The sequence below is a fragment of the Oncorhynchus mykiss genome, chromosome 30, assembly GCF_013265735.2.
Source record: "Oncorhynchus mykiss isolate Arlee chromosome 30, USDA_OmykA_1.1, whole genome shotgun sequence".
Lineage (NCBI taxonomy): Eukaryota > Metazoa > Chordata > Actinopteri > Salmoniformes > Salmonidae > Oncorhynchus > Oncorhynchus mykiss.
This window is the reverse complement of record NC_050570.1, coordinates 25,727,450-25,741,804: the sequence shown is the minus strand read 5'-3', so window position 1 is coordinate 25,741,804 and position 14,355 is coordinate 25,727,450. Positions and strand designations below refer to the sequence as shown.

At 41.8% G+C, this 14,355-nt stretch overlaps 1 protein-coding gene across 6 annotated transcripts in view; it reads right to left on the bottom strand.

Moving 5' to 3' along the window:
• Positions 1 to 14,355, bottom strand: part of LOC110521611 (ras-specific guanine nucleotide-releasing factor RalGPS2) — a 136,062-nt gene that overhangs the window by 83,699 nt on the left and 38,008 nt on the right. For 4 of the 6 annotated variants that reach the window (XM_021599288.2, XM_021599291.2, XM_036969315.1 and 1 more), the window contains exons 2-4: positions 9,671 to 9,776; positions 1,246 to 1,363; positions 960 to 1,064 (exon numbers count right to left, since the gene is read on the bottom strand). In XM_021599288.2, the coding sequence (XP_021454963.1) occupies positions 960 to 1,064; positions 1,246 to 1,305 (165 nt within the window). In that variant the 5' untranslated portion in view covers positions 1,306 to 1,363; positions 9,671 to 9,776. Of the gene's footprint in view, positions 1 to 959; positions 1,065 to 1,245; positions 1,364 to 9,659; positions 9,777 to 14,355 lie in introns of all 6 variants that reach the window. The other 2 variants (XM_021599289.2, XM_021599290.2) reach the window with 2 other exon arrangements.

The window sequence follows — 14,355 nt, the reverse complement described above, 5'->3', positions numbered from 1 at the left end:
TTAGGGAAACAGATTTGGACTGAAACGTTGACCTGACATCATTGCAGGCAGTGCTTCCAAAACTTTATTCAACAGTCCCAGAATAACCAGGAGAAATTCAATCTGGAGGGGGATAGAAAAGGTAGAGACCACCCTCTGTCTGTCTAGCTGGGTATGGCAAGGCAGGGGAGAGTGGAAAGGCTCAAACTAGAATTGTACCGAGAACCTAGAGTCTTAGAGGGACTGTGTCAGCATTAAAGGCTTGCTGCACTAGCCACTGGGCAGAAATTGGTTGAATCAACATTGTTTCCATGTCATTTCAATCAAACAATTCAATGTGAGGACGTGGAAAACTGATTGGCTTTGCACAAATTAATAAATCAACGTTTAAACTAAATACAATGACAGGGTGAAAAGGTTGTTTGATATCACATTGAATTCACAGTAGTTGACAACTCAACAAAATCTAGACGTTGAACTGATGTATGTGACCTGTGGGTAATCACGTCACAAATCACAACTGCGCTACAGTAATGCTCTAACCATACTGGACGACAAACTTCCAAGTTGGAAGTTGGACCTAAATCTTCTATATATAATATACAGACCTTTGGCTTTTCAGGGAAAAGCATGTAAATCACAGCCGTTCATTATACTCTACACAGAGTAATGGTCTAGTCTGCGCAGGCAGATGGTTTATGTTGTCTGACATCATGGAAACTGACTGCCTAGGATATTAGGGAGGACCATGGTGATCTATCTAACAGGGGCAGGGAGTTGTAGCTTTTAGAATGGCCTCGTTCTATTGAGAATATCGGAGGAAATTTGTGCCTGTGTATCCTCCTGGATCGCTCACCCACTTCATCCTCTCTTTCTGAAAGACTTTCCAAGATGCATCATTCCCCTCTCTCTAGTGTCTCAATGTCACATACGCACTATTCCACACACACACACACACACACCCCAGGGTGGGTACTTACTGCATACTCCTCAGGGGTAACCTTCAGGACATCGAAGACGACAGCATCAAAACTCTTCTTCAGCTCAGAACCCTTCTCACTGAGAGACTCTGAGCTGCTGCTCTTCTGGACACACACACACACGTTAGGGCAGGGAACTTGGGAAACATAAAGCTCAAAGAAATGGGGGGGGGGTGATTGACACCCATAGCGCTCTATGTGAGTGATTGTTCTAGCCCTGCACAGACACACATTAATGAAATCATCAGAATGGGAGAAGTTAAGGGGGGAAAGGGGCGTGTCTCACCTCCGAGGCAGTGGCAGCAGCGGTGGTGACGCTTGATTGGCCATTGGGGAGGTCCATCATTCCCACACCATCTGTCTGTCAGTGCAGCACAGCACTACTCATCCTCAGTGTGTGCACTCTGGACAGACACACAAACGAGAGAGAAACGACGTAAACCCATATTTCATTTATCAGACCAATGCTCACAAAACCCTGGATCAACAGTGCACCCTTGTGGATGAAAGTGGTAGGAGATTCACTTCAGATGTGGGAAATCAGCAGTGCTCTAGCCCCACATACTGGTTCCAAGTACACATGCAGACATACACACACAGATGCTCACTAAGCTGTGGTTTAACCAGCTCAGTTGGCAGTGTAATCCTCAAGTATGAAAGCGAGTGTGCATGCGAGCGAGCGAGAAAGACAGCGAGAGGAGAGCGAGGAGACAGAGTGCAAGAGAGGAGAGACAGTGGCAGAGGTGAGGTAGAGGATGAGCAGCACTTTCTATCCACTACTCCAAATATGCTTCAATCAAGGAGGTATTTATCACATGAAACTTAAAGAATGATAATAATAATTAACATTGTTGCTCAAAAATAATTGTTCATTTTGGTCATACTTCATATACATTGCTTTGGCAACAATGACAACCACTATCCACACCATTAAAGCATTTACTGAATTGAGACACAGTGTTCAAAATGTGAAGTTCTACATTCACAGAACAATCAAACAAAGAGAAACTGTGTATAGTTTTTGAGGAAAGGTCTGGTGTCCTAGAGTTGCCAGCACAGACACAGCTTGCCAAAAGCTCAGGGAGGAAACGGGAGCAAAAAAAACAGATTGAATATACAGTGCTGCTTGAAAGTATGCGAACCCCCTAGTGTTTACCATGAAATCTTCATTTAATCAGAACTAGTCTTTTTGATCTGACCTAACAGGTTTATATTTACCAATACCATAGATGATATCATGTGTGTAGTAGAAAAACAACATTAAAAGTAATTAGTGCAACAGCAAAAAAAAGTGACGCGCTTCCAAAATATCCCCAAGAGCCACAAAAACAATAAATCAGGTAAAAGCCAACCCATAGATAACATCTAGAGATTTGCAGACCTTCCTTGCTGCATCTCAGGTAACTGTGCATGCTTCAACAATAGGAAAACTGAACCAAAATGCCATTCATGAGAGGTTTGCTAGGAAGAAACCTCTGCTGTCAAAAAAGAACCAAACTGCCAGTCTTAACTTTGCCAAAGACCACCTGGACAAACCTGAAGGTTTCTGGAAGTCCATTCTCTGGACCGATGAGTCAAAAGTACCACCAAAAGAACCTGATCCCAATAGCTAAGCATGGTGGTGGGAATGTCAAGATCTGGGGCTGCTTTTCCCACACTGGGCACAGACGACTCCACATCATTAAGGGAACACTGAATTCTGAGGTGTACCAGAAGATTCCTGAACAGAACGTCAGGCCATCAGTCAAGGAGCTACAGCTGGGCCAAAAACGGGTCTTCCAACAAGACAATGACCCAAACAAATCAAACAAATCTACCAAAGAATGGCTCAGGAGAAAGATGTGTTTTGGATTGGCCAAGTCAAAGTCCTGGCCTAAATCCATCCGAGATGGACCTCGAAAGGGCAGTTCATACCAGACACCCCTCAAACCTCACTCAATTGGCTGAGTTCTGTAAGGAGGAGTGGGAAAAAATCCCTCAAAACAGATGTCAGAGACAGAGTAAACATCTCCTATACCCAGTAATCAAAGTTAATGCTGCTAATGGAGGTGCCCCAAGTGATTGACCTAAGGGGTTCAAATCATTTTACACATATCAAATATGTGTGTTAAATCAGTTTTGTTAAGTAAACAATGAAAATATCATTTTTTTGTTTCTTCCACTTACTTGGAATGTCTTTATTAAGAATTTAGATAAGGATTTTGAATGTTGATTTTAAATCAGAAAAAGTACCAGCCCTATAGGGTTCACATACTTTCAAGCAGCACTGTATATACAATACCAGTCAAAAGTTGGCACACCTAATCAATAACACAAGGAATCATGTAACCCCCCCCCCCCCCCCCAAAAAAGCTAAACAAATTCAAATAGAATTTATATTTGACATTCTTAAAAAGTAACCATTTGCTTTGACAGCTTTGCACACTCTTGGCATTCTCTCAACCAGCTTAGTGACCAGTCACTTGGAATGCATTTCAATTAACAGATGTGTCTTGTTAAAAGTTAATTTGTGGAAGTTCTTTCCTTCTTAATGCATTTGAGCCTATCAGGTATGTTGTGACAAGGTAGGGGTGGTATACAGAAGATAGCTCTATTTGGTAAAAGTCCATATATCCTCCATATTATGGCAAGAACAGATCAAATAAGCAAAGAGTCCATCATTACTTTAAGACATGGTCAGTCAACGCGGAAAATTTTAAGAACTTTGAACGTTTCTTCAAGTGCAGTCGCAAAAACCATCAAGCACTATGATTGAAACTTGCTCTCATGAGGACAGCCACAGGAAAGGAAGATCCAGAGTTACCTCTGCTGCAGAGAATAAGTTCATTAGAGTTAGAGTTCATTTAAGACATCAACAGTTCAGAGGAGACTGCGTGAATCAGGCCTTCATGGTCAAAATGCTGCAAAGAAACCACTACTAAAGGACACCAATAAGAAGAGACTTGCATGGTCCAAGAAACACGAGCAACGGACATTAGAGCGGTGGAAATCTGTCCGTTGCTCAGATGAGTCAATTGTAGATATTTGGTTTCAACCGCCGTGTCTTTGTGAGACGCTGAGTAGGTGAACAAATGATTTCCGCATGTGTGGTTCCCAACATGAAGCATGGAGGAGGTGGTGTGATGGTGCTTTTCTGGTGACACTGTCTGGGATTTATTTAGAATTCAAGGCACACTTAACCAGAATGGCTACCACCGCATTCTGCAGCGATACACCAGCCCATCTGTTTTGCGCTTAGTGGGACTATCATTTGTTTTTCAACATGACAATGACCCAAAACACCTCCAGGCTGTGTAAGGGCTATTTGACCAAGGAGAGAGATTGAGTGCTGCATCAGATGACCTGTCCTCCGAAATCACCTGACCTCAACCCAAATGAAATGGTTTGGGAAGAGTTGGACTGCAGAGTGAAGGAAAAACAGCCAAGAAGTGCTCAGCATATGTGGAAACTCCTTCAAGACTGTTGGAAAAGCTTTCCAGGTGAAGCTGGTTGAGAGAATGCCAAGAGAGTGCAAATCTGTCATCAAGGCAAAGGGTGGCTACTTTGAAGAATCTCAAATATATTTTAATTTTTTGTAACACTTTTTTGGTTACTACATGATTCCGTGTGTTATCTCGTAGTTTTGATGTCTTCACTATTATTCTACAATGTAGAAAATAATAAAAATTAAGAAAAACCCTTGAATGAGTCGGCGTGTCCAAACTTGAGACTGCAAGTGTACACACACACACACGCAGTGCATTCAGAAAGTATTCAGACCCCCTTGACCTTTTCCACAGTGACTTATTCTAAAATGATTAAATTCAAAAGGGTTTTTATAAAAAAAATTGTGTACAAAATTCAAAACTGAAATATCACATTTACATAAGCATTCAGACCCTTTACTCAGTACTTTGTTGAAGCAACCTTTGGCAGCAATTACAGCCTCGAGTCATCTTGGGTATGACACTACAAGCTTCGCAGACATGTATTTGGGGAGTTTCTTCCATTCTTCTCTGCAGATCCTCTCAAGCTCTATCAGGTTGGATGGGGAGTGTTGCTGCACAGCTATTTTCAGGTCTCTCCAGAAATGTTTCGATCGGGTTCAAGTCCATGCTCTGGCTGGGCCACTCAAGGACATTGAGATTTGTCCTGAAACCACTCCTGGGTTGTCTTGGCTGTGTGCTTAGGGTTGTTGTCCTGTTGGAAGGTGAACCTTCATCCCAGTCTGACAACCTGTTTCCAGAGCACTCAGGACTTCATCAAGGATCTCTCTGTACATGTTTTCCTCGATCCGGACTAGTCTCCCAGTCTCTGCCACTGAAAAACATCCCCACAGCATGATGCTGCCACCACCACCGTGCTTCACCGTATGGATGGTGCCAGGTTTTTTCCAGATGTGACACTTGGCATTCAGGCCAAAGAGTTCAATGTTGGTTTCATCAGACCAGAGAATCTTGTTTCTCATAGTCCGAGAGTCTTTAGGTTCCTTTTAGCAAACTCCAAGCCGGCTGTCATGTGCCATTTAATGAGGAGCAGCTTCTGTCTGTTCACTCTACCATAAAGGCCTGATTGGTGTAGTGCTGCAGAGATGGTTGTCCTTCTTTAAGGTTCTCCCATCTAAACAGAGGAATTCTAGAACTCTGTCAGAGTGACCATCGGGGTTCTTCGTCACTTCTCCCCAGATTGCTCAGTTTGGCCAGGCAGAGAGCTCTATGAAGAGAGTCTTGGTGGTTCCAAACTTCTTCCATTTAAGAATGATGGAAGCCACTGTGCTCTTGGGGACCTTCAATGCTGCAAACAAAATGTGGTCTACTTCCCCAGATCTGTGGTTCGACACAAACATGTCTCAGAGCTCTACGGACAATTCCTCCAAACTCACGGCTTGGTTTTTGCTCTGACATGCACTGTCAACTGTGGGACCTTATATAGACAGGTGCGTGCCTTTCCAAATCAATTGAATTTACCACAGGTGGACTCCAAGTTGTAGAAACATCAAGGATGATCAATGGAAACAGGATGCACCTGAGCTCAATTTTGAGTCTCATAGCAAAGGGTCTGAATACTTATGTAAATGTGTTTGTTTTTTAAAATAGTTTATACATTTGCTACAATTTCAAATATATATATATTTATACTTTTTCAATTTTGGGTAGTGTGTAGGTTGCAGTTTTGTTTTGTTTTGAATAAGGCAGTAAAGTAACAAAATGTGGAAAAAGTCAAGGGGTCTGAATACTTTCCGATGTATGCATGTATGTATGTATGCATGCAAGTAAATGAGAGAAAGAGAGCACGTGAGAGCAAGCGAGAGGAGATTGTCTGAAGTAGGTAGGAGACAGCTGAAAAAGCTTAGGGTAAGCATTAGCCAGAGATCTGAAGTAGAGTGGATCGGGAGAAGTTAGGGCTCATACTATCTATCTTGGAACAGCTTGTACTACACACTTATAGGCTTAATGCTGTCAATCAACAACCTACAGCCGTATCCCTATAGTCCATAACTGTACGGCTGCATACATACATACACCTGGGTCGTGCCGTGAAAATAGCGCATTTTGTGTCCCTTTGATATTTTAAGTAGAAATTGTGCATTCAAATTGTGTTTTAAAAGTCTATTAAATGAAGTGCCCTTTAATAGACTATATTTCACATTTAATAAATCTCATTTTAATTATGAATAACGGCTTGTGAAAGTGCTAAAATTCAGCATTTTGACATGTACCTCCATCAAACCTGTCACTTCAAGGATTTGTCACTTCTAAGATTTTAACCCACATAATCCCAAAATGTCTCCATGTTTTGAAGATTATTTATTTATAAATTAATCACATGAAATAAATCAAGGTAAAAAAAATAAAAAAAATCTGTCCCTCATTTTAAGATAAATGAGAGTTCAGTTCATGTAACAGAGTATCATTATGGTGGAACGCTCTTTAAATATTATTTTCAAAAGAAAAATTGAACATCTCATACAGTGCCTTGCGAAAGTATTTCGGCCCCCTTGAACTTTGCAACCTTTTGCCACATTTCAGGCTTCAAACAAAGATATAAAACTGTATTTTTTTGTGAAGAATCAGCAACAAGTGGGACACAATCATGAAGTGGAACGACATTTATTGGATATTTCAAACTTTTTTAACAAATCAAAAACTGAAAAATTGGGCGTGCAAAACTATTCAGCCCCCTTAAGTTAATACTTTGTAGCGCCACCTTTTGCTGCGATTACAGCTGTAAGTCGCTTGGGGTATGTCTCTATCAGTTTTGCACATCGAGAGACTGACATTTTTTCCCATTCCTCCTTGCAAAACAGCTCGAGCTCAGTGAGGTTGGATGGAGAGCATTTGTGAACAGCAGTTTTCAGTTCTTTCCACAGATTCTCGATTGGATTCAGGTCTGGACTTTGACTTGGCCATTCTAACACCTGGATATGTTTATTTTTGAACCATTACATTGTAGATTTTGCTTTATGTTTTGGATCATTGTCTTGTTGGAAGACAAATCTCCGTCCCAGTCTCAGGTCTTATGCAGACTCCATCAGGTTCTCTTCCAGAATGGTCCTGTATTTGGCTCCATCCATCTTCCCATCAATTTTAACCATCTTCCCTATCCCTGCTGAAGAAAAGCAGGCCCAAACCATGATGATGCCACCACCATGTTTGACAGTGGGGATGGTGTGTTCAGCTGTGTTGCTTTTACGCCAAACATAACGTTTTGCATTGTTGCCAAAAAGTTCAATTTTGGTTTCATCTGACCAGAGCACCTTCTTCCAAGTTTGGTGTGTCTCCCAGGTGGCTTGTGGCAAACTTTAAACAACACTTTTTATGGATATCTTTAAGAAATGGCTTTCTTCTTGCCACTCTTCCATAAAGGCCAGATTTGTGCAATATACGACTGATTGTTGTCCTATGGACAGACTCTCCCACCTCAGCTGTAGATCTCTGCAGTTCATCCAGAGTGATCATGGGCCTCTTGGCTGCATCTCTGATCAGTCTTCTCCTTGTATGAGCTGAAAGTTTAGAGGGACGGCCAGGTCTTGGTAGATTTGCAGTGGTCTGATACTCCTTCCATTTCAATATTATTCCTTGCACAGTGCTCCTTGGGATGTTTAAAGCTTGGGAAATATTTTTGTATCCAAATCCGGCTTTAAACTTCTTCACAACAGTATCTCGGACCTGCCTGGTGTGTTCCTTGTTCTTCATGATGCTCTCTGCGCTTTTAACGGACCTTTGAGACTATCACAGTGCAGGTGCATTTATACGGAGACTTGATTACACACAGGTGGATTGTATTTATCATCATTAGTCATTTAGGTCAACATTGGATCATTCAGAGATCCTCACTGAACTTCTGGAGAGAGTTTGCTGCACTGAAAGTAAAGGGGCTGAATAATTTTGCACGCCCAATTTTTCAGTTTTTGATTTGTTAAAAAAGTTTGAAATATCCAATAAATGTCATTCCACTTCATGATTGTGTCCCACTTGTTGTTGATTCTTCACAAAAAAAATACAGTTTTATATCTTTATGTTTGAAGCCTGAAATGTGGCAAAAGGTTGCAAAGTTCAAGGGGGTCGAATACTTTCGCAAGGCACTGTAGTTCAATCGGTGTAAAAGCAGGTGAGCTGGTTCGACTCTTTTAGGCAATTTTCTGGTGGTGTGATGGAACACTTTTCTTACCCCGTTTCTTCCATCCTATACCTTTTTCTCCTTTTTAAAATAGTGAGCTGATGTGTTTTTAGCACTTTTACTTCCCTGACTGATAACTCATTTTCTTATGCTTTCTCATCTCTCTGTGAGATTCATAATAGCTTATCACCAGCCCATCACCACCTTCTACTCACAACATACAGGGGATTCAAACAAGCAGTATTTACTCTTTTTATTATTTGTTCTCACTTTGTTTGTTTTCCTTTCTTCTTTTTTTTTTTTACTGTCATGAAGGACTCCCATTTTATTTCAATTGTATTAGACATTACATTTTTTTGTGAAGTATGCATTCAATTGCCACTCCCTGTTACAAGGGGAATTATGGCTGATTTAAGATGAAATCGTCAACCCTGTTACAAACAACCGTGTTACAGTCAACCCTGTTACTTTTTGTTTAACCTCGAGATGGAAAAACTTGTTTTTGAACGTTATGACAATGTTAAAATCAAAACGTCCTTTTTTTTTAAAAACCAACTTGTACTTCTCAAAAGGCACTGAAACAAATGTGTCATAGTGACATGTTAAATAATCACCAGCTGTCTGAGAACATTCCTAGTGTCCTTCCCTTCTCTTATTAAATCCTCCACACACACACACACAACAGTGAACCTAATGAGGAATAAGGAGCTGTTCAGATCACTGACATACAGCATAGAGAGACCCTGTGTGCAAGACAGACAGCACTGGCCTTTGTGTGGCTTGCTGGACTTCGTGTGTGTGCGTGCGGGTGCATCCAAGCCGAAGTACAGTAACAAAGGGCTGCCTTCCACAGACTTACCACACAGACATTCCACTGGTATAGCTGTCCTTATGTCAGTCTAGCCACCAGTTCCCTCCCTCTGTCTCCAACTGTGTGTTGGCCTGTCATTATGTCCCCTGTCTAAGTGGCTACCATACAACCAGAGTAGAACAGAGCAATCGTTTGTCTGCAACAGCAACACAAAGTTAACGTGGCTCAGATTCTGCCTGGGGCTAAGCCTGATTAGAGCTTCTACTGTAGTTTACAACACACAGACACACCTTGTACTTACTAGTTGTGTGTCAGATGGGCATTGTGCTTGAGAGCTGAGGAATGGCTGCCTCTTTACAGCTCAGAGAGTGGGTGTTTGTCTGTCTGTGTCCTCCTCACACTGCAATCTTGAGGGGAGAGGAGAGAGCGCATGTTAGATTCATATGATGAGCACAGAATAAATCCATGAACACTCACACACAAATAGACAAATTCACCATACACAAATAGACAATGCTACATGCATAATATTATTATGTAATCATATACACTATGCATTTATTCAATAAACTTTATTTAACCACGTGAGTTGGCACCAAAAAATTCAATTTCATTTAACTCTGTAGACATTCCAGAAGCAAGGTGCAAAATAGCTAAAGGTAGATTTACCTAAATATGTCGAGATCAAAGGGACCTCTAGAGTTAACCATTCCTGAGATCATGTCTGATGCTTCTATTTCTGTAGGTTACCAGAAAAGTGAGGTACAGAGGTAGTTTACACAAGAGTGCTTTAAAAATCAACAAAAAGAGCGCAATGCATAGATTTGGGAGACTTCAAATCAGGCCTGCATACCTTCTCATACAGAGTACAGTGCTGAACCTATCGAATATAATGAAGCGCTATACACTATGATATTCAGCGTCCAGGGCCTTCAATACAGAAGCAGCAGCAGTCATAATTGATATTGCTATAGTCTAAAATCAGAATGAATAATTCAGTTTTCTGCCATTTTAAGTGTATTTATTTAACTAGGCAAGTCGATTAAGAACAAATTCTTATTTACAAATGACGGCCTACCCCGGCCAAACCCTATCGACGCTGGGCCAATTCCGCGCCACCATATGGACTCCCAATCACAGCCGGTTGTTATACAGCCTGGAATCGAACCAGGGTCTGTAGTGACGCCTCTAGCACTGAGAAGCAGTGCCTTAGACCGCTGCGCCACTCAGAAGCCCCCTATGTAAGGTATGACCTATTCCTATAAAATTTTATTTAACTCATCAACATGTATGTGGAATGAAATGCCCAGATATTTATACGTGGGAACACGATCAATGATGGCACCATCCGAAGTATGTATGCAGAAATCATGATATTTTTTACATGACCTGGAAAAAAACATGTACCTGGTTTTACCTGCATTTAGCACTAACTTCAATTCAACAAAGGCCCTCTGCAGTACAATAAAGGCAGACAAGCTCCGAAAGATTCTGGTCAGCCGTGGGGTCAATAGCATACATAACACTCGTGGCCCTCCCGCCTTTACAGCAGGGCAGCTCCCGCTCAGCCCAGTCAAAGCTCTTCTCTGTCCTGGCACCCCAATGGTAGAACCAGCATCACCCCTGAAGCCATCATCCAAAAAAACATCTGAAACCCAACCTCTTCAAAGACTATCTTAAATAATCCCACAAGACCCCCCCCTCTCCACCCCTCCCTTGTGTGAAATCCTTTATGTTCAGAATCAGTAAATACACATTGTGTTCTTTAAATAATTGACAAACCAGTGAAGCACAGCCTGCTTCAGGCCAATTGTTGAAAATCTCTGAATATGTCATGAATGACAGTGTGGAAGGCCTTATACAAATCAATAAAAAAAGCATGCACAGTGTTTTGTTCTATCTAAACAATTAAAACATAATTTAGAAACAACAGAGGTAGCAGAGAACATTTCAAATCTTTTGCGCAGCATTTCATTTAAAAACATGAGATGTGAAAGTTGGTTCCAATGATGAGCTCAGTCAATGCAGTAAGTCAGGGGAGAGAATGTTTGGCTGGAGTAATCTAAACATACCAGGACAACTCCCATTTCACACAGACAGAGCACACACACACCATACAGAGGCGCTAGGCCTGAAACACTGCTAAAACACTACCTGTGTGTGGCAGTTAAAAAGCTCTGTCTCCTCAAGTTAAATGTGGTTTATCTTGTTCAAGGCTTGTGGAACAATAGTTACAAACAAGCATCACCTTCAGGGAAGCACAAACAGGGGAACACATTTTCCAATGGAACTGGAAAGAAGAATGATCACGCAAACTGAAATGGACAAGTTCAGGTGGTGCCTTCTACGTTTCAAACAGTTCTCGAAATGGCAGTGTTCAGTACGTAGTAGGCCTATCAGTTTCATGCAGACTACTGAACTCAACCTTCAATTTTCCATTGCTTCACCACATTCCTGAGGCACCTGACAAACAGCAGCCACCAGAAGGCTCTCCACACCCACACAAGTCTACAGTTGCCTGCCTGTCCAACAGAGATCCTGGTTAAGGATGAGATATATAAAAAAAAAAACAGGGTCAGCCATAATTTTACAGTGCCCCTGGAGCAAATAAAGGTTAAATGCCTTGCTCAAGGGCACATCTTGTCGGCATGGGTATTAAAATCAGCGACCTTTCGGTTACCTGCCCAACATCCTCCTGCTGTGTCAGGTTACAATCTGAACCCAGATATGTGGTTGAGACCAACAGCTGCCAAGAGTTTCTACCCTGACCCCAGAGCAGATGTCAATAAGTTCACTGCCCAGGCCAAATGACACAAGGTGTGTGAATGGCTGTAAAAGTGCTCATACCGAAAGCCACAACATTCCCATAGACTAGATGAGGACCTAACAGTCCATACCTAGTTGGAATAAACACCTCCCCAGCCCCTCACCAAAAGACAGACCGTCGCTCAGGGAATGGGGAGAGAATGCACCCTGTTGAGTAAAAACCCTGACATCGCATTCACGTCACAAACAGGCCCCAATCACAAACCCAGCTCCCGATCAGTAGATCCACAGACAGGCGAGTCCACATTAACAACACAGCAGCTCAATGCTCTGAGGTTCACCCCCCTCCCGATGGTCTGGTTGTCTGTCTAGTGACATCAAACCGTCACCTGTTGACAGACAGTGAGGGATAACGCGGTGTGTATTTGGGAATGTGTGGATCAGCTGATGTTCCTGCCTCTTATCTTAGCAAGCTGGAGATGAACCAGAGTTCCTGAAAGGATGAGTCGAGGTACAGGAGAGGAGAGATGGATTAAGGCTCATGTTGGGGCATGTAATAGGGGAAGTGTTTTCTGTTTTCTGAGAAAGGTCTACAGGTACGGCCTACAGCCTATGCAAATTATTTTGTTTGTTTGCTACAAGGTAGGCCTGCCAGGTTATTTTACGTAGCCTATAGCCTTAGTTTGTGTGTAGAATTGTATTATACATTTGTTTGGCTGGGTCTTGAGAATCAGTCAGCTACAATTACAGTTAGGCCTATCTACAATTATAGTTAATCTGTTTTTGACCAAGTCTGCTTTTACATTCTAGTCATTCAGCAGACATTCTTATCCAGAGTGACTTACAGAAGTGAGTGCATACCTTTTCATACTGGTCCCCCATGGGAATCAAACACAAAACTGGCCTTGCAAGACCCATGCTCTCCCAAATGAGCTACAAGAGACAATTTCATGTCGAAAAATTATGCGATTACCGGGTGTCTAATTTAGATGTATTATTTTTTATAGCGGTGCAGCCAGTCCACAAGGTGGCACAGCACCCCTCTTACATTCTTTGGTGAGATCCCTGTTATCTATCTGATTTGCGGAGAATTAGATATGTTCCTTCGGAAAAAAATCATCACAATAAGTGAAGTAAAAATTAACCATGCTGCATCTTTCAGTCAAAAGGTAAGCTAAAACTCAAGTAATTCTTACTACACTGTAATAACCTCAATATTTTACCAGTCAGCCAACAGTGCCGATAAAACAGGCCTTGTAGTTTTAAAACTAGGCTATGTCAATAAAAGTGAGGTGACAGAACTGAGTTGTTTAATTCCTACAAAAATACCAACAAAAAATATTTAGAAAATGTTCGATTCATGTGTATATGAATCAGGGCGGCAGGAAGCCTAGTGGTTAGAGCATTGGGCCTGTAACCGAAAGGTTGCTAGATTGACTTCCCGAGCTGCCATGGTAAAAATGTCATTCTGTCCCTGAACAAGGCAGTTAACCAACTGTTCCTAGGCCATCATTGTAAATAAGAATTTGTTCTTAAAACTGACTTGCCTTGTTAAATATAAGGTTAAATAAATCAAATAAAAATATATTTGTCAATTTACAGTGGTATAAGCATGTCCGATTTCTTTCCCTGGTATTATAATGGACAATTCATCCAAGTACAAAATGGTGACCCCCTCAGTTGATTTGGATTTCTACCTCCACAGTCATTGGGATCTTGGTCACCTCTCTTGCAAATGTCCTTCCTGCCCGGTTGCACAGTTTGGTAGAACGACCAGTTCTAGGCAGAGTCAAGGTAGTTCTATGTTTTTTCTATTTCCCAATGATGAAGACCACTATGCTCTTGGAAACTTTCAACACTTTAAAAATAGTTTTATATCCTTCCCCCGATACACTACAAAACCAAAAGTATGTGGACACCTGCTCGTCAAACATCTCATTCTAAAATCATTGGCATTAATATAGAGTTGGTCCCCCCTTTGCTGCTATAACCTCCTCCACTCTTGCGGGAAGGCTTTCCACTAGATGTTGGAACATTACAGTAGGGACTTAGTAATACTCGTGCCTGAGTGGAAGCAAGGTTGGGCACTGAAGTTGGGCTATTAGGCCTGGCTCGCAGTCAGCATTCCAATTCATCCCAAAGGTGTTCGATGGGGTTGAGGTCAGGGCTCTATGCAGGCCACAAATTTGTTCACAGTAGAGGTCGACCGATTATCATTTT